The 10,846-nt window shown below is 41.6% G+C and overlaps 1 protein-coding gene across 2 annotated transcripts in view; it reads left to right on the top strand.

Annotated features, from left to right (window-relative positions):
- Positions 1–9: 9 nt before the first annotated feature.
- GPA33 (glycoprotein A33) overlaps positions 10–10,846 on the top strand; it is a 34,067-nt gene continuing 23,230 nt past the window's right edge. For both annotated transcript variants that reach the window (XM_072993990.2, XM_020810647.3), the window contains exon 1: positions 10–4,989. In XM_072993990.2, the coding sequence (XP_072850091.2) occupies positions 4,947–4,989 (43 nt within the window). In that variant the 5' untranslated portion in view covers positions 10–4,946. The remainder of the gene's footprint in view (positions 4,990–10,846) is intronic.

The following is a 10,846-nucleotide window of genomic DNA, read 5'->3' as shown; positions in this document are numbered from 1 at the left end:
TCAGCCTGCTCATTGCCTGAACCCAACACACGGGTATGTAGGCATCCTTCAGTCTCAAGAGACTATTGTAACGTGCTCTGAACAGAGGTCTTGGAACTAGTGTGGCTGAGAAGGCCAATAGGAGAGTAACAATCCCTTCCACTCTGAAGACAAATACAATCTGTCCCCTGTCCAGCTCCCAGATTTTGCTTGTTTCAGGACTGCCTCTTTGCCTTGGCCTGCTGAACAAGTGTCTCTTCAAAGTGGGAGAGGCCACGATGCACCACCTCCCTCCAGGCTGAATGCTCAGATGTCAAGGATTCCCATCTGTTGAGGTCTATTCCTAAGGCTTTCAGATCCCGCTTGCAGATATCCTTGTATCGAAGCTGTGGTCTCCCTCTGGGGTGATTTCCCTGCACTAATTCTCCATACAGGAGATCCTTTGGAATCCGACTATCAGCCATTCTCATGACATGCCAGAGCCACCATAGACATCACTGTTTTAGTAATGTATACATGCTAAAAATTCCAGTTCATTCTAGGACTACTCTGTTTGGAACTTTGTCATGCCAGCTGATACCAAAAATGTGTTGGGGACAACGCATATGGAACATGTTCAGCTTCCTCTCCTGCCACGCACAAAGGGTCCAGGTCTCACTGCAGTACAGGAGTGTGCTCAGGACACAGGCTCTATAGACCTGGATCTTGGTCTATGTGGTCAGCTTCTTATTAAGCCATACTCTCTTTGTGAGTCTAGAGAACATGGTAGCTACTTTGCCAATGTGTTTATTTAGCTTGGCATTTAGAGAGAGAGTGTCAGAGATTGTTGAGCCAAGGTACACAAAGTCATGAACAACCTCCAATTCTTGTGAAGAGATGGTAATAGAGGGAGGTGAGTCCACACCCTGGTCCATGACTTGTGTTTTCTTCATGCTGATTGTTAATCCAAAATCTTGACAGGCCTTACTAAAACTATTCATTAGTTGTTGGAGGTCTTCAGCAGAATGGGCAACAACAGCTGCATCATCGGTGAAGAGGAACTCCCGCATGCATTTGAGCTGGACTTTGGTCTTCACTCTCAAGATTAAAGAGCTTTCCATCTGATCTAGTTCGGAGATAGACACCTTCTGTTGCAGTTCCAAAAACATGTTTCAACATGACAGCAAAATATATCCCAAACAGAATTAGTGCGAGGACACAGCCCTGCTTCACCCTGCTTCAGATGTCAAAGGGATCCGATGTTAAGCCATCAAAAACTACAGTGCCCTTCATTTCCTCATGAAAGGACCTGATGATGGACAGGTCAAGGTGGACATCCAATCTTGGGAAGTATTTTAGAAAGGCCATCCCTGCAAACCAAATCAAACGCCTCTGTAAGATCTGTGAAGGCCACAAAGAGTGGTTGTTGTAGTTCCCTACATTTCTCCTGCAACTGTCTATGGGAAAATACCATGTCAGTGGTGGATCTATTAGCCACACTGTGATTCTGGATAGACTCTGTCTGCAAGCACCTATAGCCTCTTCAGCATGACACGGGCAAGCAGCTTCCCTACAAAGCTGAGAAGAGAGATGCCATGGTAGTTATTATTCGAAAAAAGGTTTGAGACACTGAGACAAAATATAAATAATAAACTTTATCTAGTTTTCTTAGGAAAAGGGTATCTGTATATGAGAGCACAGCGGAAGCCAATAATCATTAGAACATCTCATGGCAGTCTGTTGGACTTTGCTAGGAGCAACTCGAAGAACCCTCAAGTTGTACTCACTAGCACAGGCTTGATCCTGGATGCTGCTAAAGCTCTCCTCTTTTCCTCTATGGCGGGCATCAACACCTCCAAATGGGCTTCAAACCAGTCTGCCTTCTTTTTGGTCTATAACACTGCCAAATGTGGACAAGGCAGTGTTATAAACAGCATTCTTGAAATATTCCCATCGTTCAGGTACATTTGCATGAGCTGGGTCTGGAAGAGTTTCCTCAAGCGCTTGGGCAAATCCCTCCACTTTTCTCTGATCTTGCTAATCTCAATACGTGGTCTTCCTTCCTTTTTTGTGTGATACAATGTCTTTATCCACATTTTTATTCTGCTACACACCAGGTAGTGATCAGTATTGCAATCAGCACTCTGTGTGATCGTAATACTAGGAAGGCTAGAGCCTCTAGTTAGGATCAAATCAAGCTGATGCCAATGCTTCGATCTTAGATGTCTCCAAGGGGCTCTGTGTCGAAACTTCTTATTAAAGAACGTGTTGCTGACATAAAGACCATAATAACAGCAAAACGCTAGCAAGCGTTGGCCATTTTTGTTCATCTTCCCAATGCCAAACCAAGTGGGCCAAGAACTGTGATCAGTACCAACTCTAGCATTAAAGTCTCCAAGAAAAAAGAGTAGCTCTCTCTCGGGGATTTTTTTATAGTAGCTGGCAAATAGTCATAGAATTTGTCTTTGACTTCTGCTGTAGATGACAAATAAGGGTAACGGTCCTGCTGATGAATGGAGCTGCAGAGAAAGGATTCTTTTACTCCCCACAGTAGGTGGAACAATGGATCTCAGCAGAGTATTACTATCTGCAAAGCCAACACCATATTCCCTGGTCTCATTCAATGGTTTTCCCTGCCAGAAGAATGAGATTTTTTTTTCTTTGATGGATCCCGAATCTGGCAATCTCATCTCTTGGAAGGCAACAATGTCCATCTGCAGCCTATTCAGTTCCATGTCAATGACAGCTGTCTTGTGCACGTCGTGTATTTCCTGCATGTCATCAGAAAAGTCAGGGGTCATTGTCTGAACATTTGAAGTGCCCAACTTTAGGGAATAAGTTTTCTTATGATTGTTGTATGGTGCAGGGTTATCAATCTGCTTGTTGGCTTTCATCCTAAACCCCACATACCTGTGAGGTTAACAGACTATGGTGAGGCAGCACCTTATTGGCTGGGGGCTGCCCAGCTTAAGGCGGGTGGTAGCTGCCTAGTGAGGTGTAATGACCTCTCCCACCATCGGAAGTAGCCCCTGGCATCACTCTCTATGCCAATCGAGCAAAGACTTATAATTGGTAACTGCTACTTCCCATGTTGTTTCAATGCTGTATGCGAAACTGGAGTGTCCTCTCCAGAGCACAAGGTCTGGGTAAAATAATATGGAGGATACGCTGTTATGCAAGCAGAAAATCACCCCTCTCCATGTCACTGAAGTAGTCCAATGGAAAGGCATGAGCCAATACAACTGGTTCCAGCGACAATGCAGGAGTTGCCAGAGCATGACTGTGCACAGTCACGAACTGCCTCCGGGACACCGGCTCCAGATTTTGCTTCTAGGTTAACTCCTAAAGCCTTTCCCATCAGTAGATATAGCCACAAGGCAGTGGAGGTTTGAAACCAGAGGTTTGAAATCAGTCTTTTAAAAGACCACATGGGGGGGGGTATATGCACAAGGCCTGAGTTTCTTTGAGGAGCTGAGATGTGATAGCCAATCAACAACTACCTGTGTTGTAGTTTGGAAACCACATGTGTAATGAATCCTGAATCTTTTCTAACTTACCTCTAAGAAACAAGTGTGGCACAACCAACTGCCATAAACTTTTGGGACTCTAATTTCTCTGCACTATTGAAAAGACACTAATGCATGCCTGAGGCCATCAACATTAATCCACAAAAAGCTAGCAGACTGTATAATATATATAGTGGTCTAATAAAGGCATCACTTATCCCTGTGTTGTATTACTATTGCTGTTATTTTTTCTCAATTAATTATTTATTTGTCAAAAATCCATTATTTTCTTTTTAAAATTTGACATTGCCCAGATATGATATGTTGAATAAGGACTCAGAGCAAGAAGGAAAATGGATATGGGTGGCTGTCATTTAATATACACCTTAATTGCCATTCTCCTCATATGCATTGGGCACTTGACCTCCAGAGATCAGAATACAGGAAACATCTTCCTATTCCAGAATGCTAAATAGGGAAAACCTTATGCTAAAGAGCTGTTAATCAACAGCAGTGCAGGCCTTGACTGATAAAAGGGTTCTCCATTACTAGATGAGATATATTCGATGAAATAAATAAAATAAAGTGACCTTTCAGAAGATGAGGAAGGAAGTATGACCAGTTAGCCTCTATTTCCAAACATCTACAGATGCTATATAGGTGCTGGTCTAAAGAACTTGAGCAGAAGCAGTGGTGCCTGAAACAGAAAGCAATTTTGTAATCTTTAGTTATAATGTACTCAAAACAGTAAATTGTAACACAGTGGGTAAAGAGAATGGCAAGTATTTAGCAGGACAAAACAATGTTGAATAAAGAACACAGAATGCTTCAGCGAACAATTTAGGTTAGTAGAAGAAATAGAAATTAGATCAGGGTGTAATTGGTAATAACTAGTATTCAGAAAAGTGCTATACAAGTATTAATGGGTACAGAAATCAGTATTTTAAAAACTATTGCTCTTTCTTTTTAATTCACTGCCTAGAACCATACCACTCATCTTACTGCAATGTTCCTTTCATATCAGGCAAAAGCAAAACAAAAAAAAATAAAGATGAAAACGTTGTGGCACCTTAAAGACTAACTGTTATATTTCAGTGTTTTCCTTTCATAGTACTGTATTTGCACAAACATGTTCATCTAAATGTTTGAGATCTCTTATTCCCTCTGCCTGTCAGGTGGATTCAAGGAAGGTGGCTTGTTTGCTTAGGTGAGGGCAGGGCCAGTGAAAAAAGCACAGTTGTTTTCTTCAGTTAGCAAGAGAAAGATAAGGAGACAATCTTAGTGGTGAAAGTATCTGTCAGAGGGGGTGGGAAGGTGAGCAAGGGTGAAAAGGAAAAGGAAGTGGGGAAAAAAGAATGTGCAGGGCGGAAGCGGACAACGAGGCCAAACTGAAGCTGGGAGCCAGATCGTCCTTCCTTAAACTCCAGAAACAAACTAATACTTGCCAACTCAAAAAGGCTTAGAAAAGGCTAAGGAGGCACCATGAAGACAAACAAGGAGCCTGTGTTGTTTATGCTCAGTGCAGGTAAGCAGTTTGATTGCCCTATTACTAGTGTGCGCACTGATGGGAAGGGTAACTGTCAGTGGGTTGTCTCTTTGGTGTGTGTGCTTATCTTGTAATCCAAATGCCAGACTTTGTAATGCAATTGTGTAGGATCCAGAGGTGTTTTCAAAGGGATACCAGGGAAAAGACATTTTGTAGTCATGCCAACTTTCCTTCTTAGTGTCTTCCTCCCAGCAGAGGAGGAAGGTCACAAACCGAACAATGTTTGGACTAGAGCTCAGGAAAGATTCTTTTCGGATATCATTTTCCAGGCTCTCCACTCATCATGGCCATTGCCCTTGTTGGCTGAGGGATTCTGGCGGTTGTGATCCAAAAAATTATATTTCCCCCACCCCACGGTTTGGTCTGGAGTTCCGTAAAATTCCACCAGATTTTGCAGCTATGTCTGGAAGAACCCAGAATATTTTCTGAAAATTTTCTCTTAGTGGGATATGCATTTGCTCTGTGTTCAGACCACAAAACATTTCTCCTGACATTTGAAAAATGCTGCTTTTTCCCTATTGCACTCCTTGATTTTGCAAGTACTGCTTGGAATGCGAGCATATCAATGTCACACCAGGCAACTATTGTCAGGAACAAAGAAGCAGAGGTCATTTCATGAGAGTTTGCTTTTTTACATTTTATTTTAAATCTTGTCTTCAATAGTATCATATGTGAGGCAAAATCAAAAGAAAAGTAAAAATTAAAAGAGACAAAAATGGCACCTTAAAGACTAACTGGCATATTTAATGGGTTTCCACATGAACTAAAAAGAGCCATGGGCTAGATTAAATAGCAAATGAAATCTAAAACGGCAGGACTACCCTGACCTGCTTCTGTGACAAGTAGTTACGTGTCAGTTTGTTTACAGTGTTTGACATGGGATAAGAACACTTTGAAATGGCTTTACTGGTCAGATTAAATATGATTACTCAAGGATGCTCGGAAAGACAGCCTGCATTCTATTTGTAAAAGTGTGTGTGAATGTGCTGCCAGAGAAAGAGAAAATCAATAACGTATGTGTGTGTGTTAGAAAGAAAGCAAAAAGATGTGAACCAACCTACTGCCATACTTCCATTCCTTCTACTTGTGTTCACCATGAGCCTGTAGACTCTGAAAAACTGCTCTCAGGGCGCACTGTCTCCTGAGATTTGTCACCACACTCTTGTCTTCCTTCTCCAATACAGAAACACTGGCTGAAATCCTATTCACATAAATTTACACCGTGCAGCATGGATTATGTGATCACCTGTCGAAAAACATTTTTACTTTAAAATCATCTATTCTCTTCCCCTCAAAGGTCCCAAATCCTTTTTGCCCATAGGAAGTCTTTGGGAGTCTTGGGACAGAGAGACAGCCTTTAATACTGGAAAATCGCCAGCATAGGTCCCACCACCAGATGGGGACTGCTACTGACAATCTGGCAGCAATTTTGCAATTTAAATTCTCCCTCCCATCCTGAAGTCCACAAAAGCTCACCCAGGCAGAAGGTACCCCAGGAAGCCTTGGAACCTGAAAGGGAGGTGTAGGAAGTTTTAAATTAAATTAAATTAAATTTTTCAACCATCAGATGATGGTATCATTGAGTTGTGCAGTGTAAATTTACACCAACAAGTTTTAAGCCATTGTATCTCATATTGGTTGAAATCCTGTTGTGCTGCTCCTTTGAAGGCTATGGAAGCAAATTGTATAGGCATTTGTTGCCTACTGAGCTGTGTGACTCTGCATACAACAGCTAATGTATATGGGGATTTTTTCAAACCAAATCGCTTCCTGAAGTTATGCCTTTTGTGTACTGGCACAATAGAACTGCAGCCACTGGATATTTATAGCAATTGAAGAATGTTTTGGTGTTGAGCTTGTTTCTAGTGAAGTGAAATTAATACTGTGAAAACTCACTAATAAAGAAAAAGGAAAGAAAATGTACACTTTATCATCCATAGAAATCTATATAGTAAAGCTCAGAAAATGAAATCTTACCTGAGGGCATGGTTACACCATTGAAATGAATCAGGAGCTGGGCCTGGGTATTTGAAGTTGGTTTAAAGTCATGCGGTTTTTGGGCTGGGGTATGCTTCTTCTTGGACCAATTTTTATTCCAGTTGTAAGCTGTATATATTGATAGAGGGCAATACATAGAACTTCAAATCATTGGATAGCTCAGTAGTTTAGGTCTCTGTCTGTGGAACCAGAGGTTGGGAGTTCAGTTTCTAACTGTGTCTCCTTGACGAGGCTGGACTCGATGATCCATCAGGTCAAATATTCTCTCTTAAGATGTGTGCTTGTGTGTGCACAACTCTAGCAACCTCCGCACACTGATAGTGATATAGTAGTTTGCAGCCCCTTTGGTTCTGGTCACAACAGAACTTTGTGTGGGTGTGCAAAGTTGCACATATGAGAGGCAGAGCCACACCCAGTGGAGCTGAAAATTAGAGGGAACATTTATAGGCTCCCATCCAGCTTTGCAGTTCTAATGTGCATTGATGTTGCATTTACAAGTATGGTGCACTTATATATAATGCCTGCCATCAAGTCGATTCCAACTTACAGTGACTCTTGCCAGGGTTTTCTAGGTTGAGAGTACTCAGACATGGTTTACCATTCCCTGGGACTGTGCAGGTTGCCCAAGGCCACACAGGCTGGCTCTTCTCCGAGGAGGCACAGAGGGGAATTGAACTCTCAACCTCTGGCTCTGCAGCCAGATACCTCAACCACTGAGCTATCCCACCAAAAAAGGCTATTAAGGGTATCTTGCAGTTTGAAACACATGATCCTGGCATCCAGTATTTGGCAAACCTGCAGACAGCATTTACTCCAACACTGCTATTTGTATATGCCAAAATGATTTGAAATAAATTGCATCAAGAATTGAGTTAAAATAAACAATCCTCTCATGGCTGTTTAAAATACCTTGCTTTCTGATGAAAAAAAAGAGGGGGTAGTTGTATGTCATGCAAACAGATATTTGTAAATTGATTTTAACATGCTAAATGTGACTCAAACCCAGGAATATTTCAATGTATAACCAATGTGTAACCACACCCTTAGTTTACAAAGGTTTCTAGAACTGGCTTTCATGAGTGTGGGTGTGTTTGTACTCATTATGGAGTCAGGTCAGTGAGATGTTCCATCCACCTACTCTTCTGCTCCTTCCTCAAAGCAAACAACATCAACTACAACTTTCTGTTAAAGAAGGAAAACAATGAGATGTGTGTTTTTGTTTTTTTTTTGGAGGAGTCAAATAGTCCCAGTGACACCCAAAGCATATTTTTCTGCTTAAGTCTTAGCACTCCTAGGATCCCTGGTGAAAAGATCCTCTGGAAGTCATGTGGATCCACTTACCCTGCCCGGAATTCTGGTAACTGAAGTCAAGTCCCAAATGCCTCTAAAAAGACGTGGCACTCTAAGCACCCTTCTCCTGCCAGGAATCCTGGGATTGATAGTCCACTTTTGCAATTACTGTACTGAGCTCCATACCAGGAAGAACTGCATGAGGAGGAGGATCAATCTCCAGTTCAGTGAGAGGGACTGGAGAATCTGTAGTCCTTTTGTGCCACATTACCTGTGGTCTGAGCAGAGAATGTGCATCATCCCACTAGTTCAGGGTGGGAGGCATCCTATCTTGCTCCAACAATCAGTTGATACTACATCATCTGTATCTTTTATTGTATTGTAATTGATTTATCTTTTTATCTTTTTATTGCATTTAAATTGTTGTAAGCCGCCCAGAGACCTTTGGTTGGTGCGAGAGGCATATAAATTAAACAAATAAATATTGTGCTTCTAAAGAACAGTGCTGGGATAAAAGGCAAAGCTGCTTGAGGGCTTGCAATACAGAAACCAACATGAGGAAAAGGTTAAGCACCTTTTGTTTTCCACTGTCGCCTCCCTAAGATAATTTTGGTTATTTAAAAAAAGAATGTTGGGACTTATTCACTAGTGTTTGTACATAACGTATAGTTAGTTTCTCAGTTTATTTATTTTGAGACTTGTGGGATTTCCACAAGCTTCTGAAAAACCATTGACTCTTCTTTGGGGATTTTATAATATAGATCTAGTGTATTCATGATTAAATATGGTATTATCTTCCCACCACTCCCATTGTGATGGCGTTTGATAAACATTAAGCACTGAATTTGTGCTTTTTCAATCTCCTATGTGGCATTCTGTTCCTGCACTCTAACAGATGCATGAAAAACAAAAACAGAGGCTTGGGTGAAAGTTGGGAAGGGAAGATGTTGGTGGGGGAGGCAGCAATGGCAAAGGCATTTGCATATGTTGGTGCTTGCTTACTCTGGCTGACTTGCCAGCCAGAGGTAAGTGGCTGGGAGAGTCACTGGAGGGCTCTTTAAAAATTAATGGAGGCGTTCACATATGGGGAATTGATTTAAATGAGTTGATTCCACATCTGAGTTAAAATAAATGGCCCTCTAGTGGAAGAGTAAAAAAAAAGCTAGCTGTCATTCAAAACAACCCACAACTCCTATGTCATATTAATCTGTGTTTCCACATGCCTCATGTATTCACCCCTTTTTACACTGATTTAAAACATGCTAAACCCATTTTATACATTGTGGATTCTTTTAGTAATATAACCACATCCACAGTTCCTCTCACATACAGTTTCCTTATTTTAGGTGTTAAATATATTGCTTCATTAAAGCTCATCAACTCCACAAAGGAACTGGTAGATAGCTAAATGGTTTAGGTCTCTGACTACAGATCCAGAGGTTGTGAGTTCGATTCCCCACTCTGCCTCTTTGACAGGGGCTGGACTCAATGAACCAGTTCTAAGATGATTCTGTTCTTAACACCCTGAATGAGTGACTCTCCTTGCCTTGACTGCTGGACAATTTTTGATGCAGAATGCTACTTTTGCTGGTTATGCTTCCTTGGTGTTTCTTCTTAATTAGATTCAGTAACAGGCAGATCCTTGCTGGTAGATAAATGGCATATTAGATGCTACTATGATTGTTACTATATAGGAAGGAAAGGTGCATATGGAGCCCACAGTTTGCTAGTGTTCTGAGCTTAATGGAAATGGCTATTCAGTTTGACTGCAAGCAATTAGTTCAGATATGGAAAACACACCAAATGGAGGGAACTGAACCTCACTATATTCCACTACCCTGCCACATGCTTGTTGAAGTCCTAAAATTATTTCTCAACAATTATTTTTGAAAATAGGCAACTCTGCATCAAACAGAAGCTGTAAGGTGAGAAGAAGACACAAAACCCCCTAGATTTCAAGTTAAACATCATACAAAGTCAGTGTTTGCCTGTCTAGCCCAATTTTGTCTACTCTGATAGTCATGGGCCCAAGTGCAGATCTTTTTCATCACCTGTCTATTATAACCAAATCAGATACTTGGAAAAGGCAGGTATTTGCTCTGCCACTGAACCATGATCATTCACTTGAGGAGACTTGCCTGAGAAAATACTGCAAACGTTCTGACATCCCAGCAGGGTATAGTTTCTTTCTCATTCTCTCTCTCTCTCTCAAGACTGGTTTCAAGTGTAGGAAACCAGTTTCACCAGCATAAGTGAGCCATAGTAAAAAAATATGAATACTGTGACAAAACAAACACCTTGTGGGCACCCTTGCTTACTGTCTTTCTTCTGATGAAGAACTGATAGGGAAGCCAAGCGCTTCCCACAGGCAGCAAGCTAGCATTTTGTCCAGATACAGTACTGGGAATATCCAGGAAGTTTGACAGATACTTGAGGGATCAAGGAAAATATGTCAAGTTAGCATTGTAGAGTTTGAAGTGCCCAACAGATTGCACTCTAGCCTCTACCTGAAGATATCTGGTGAGGGGCAGCGTGCCCCCCTGCAGTT

Source organism: Pogona vitticeps, chromosome 3 (assembly GCF_051106095.1).
Source record: "Pogona vitticeps strain Pit_001003342236 chromosome 3, PviZW2.1, whole genome shotgun sequence".
NCBI classification, from domain to species: domain Eukaryota; kingdom Metazoa; phylum Chordata; class Lepidosauria; order Squamata; family Agamidae; genus Pogona; species Pogona vitticeps.
This window is presented reverse-complemented; position numbering and strand designations above follow the sequence as displayed.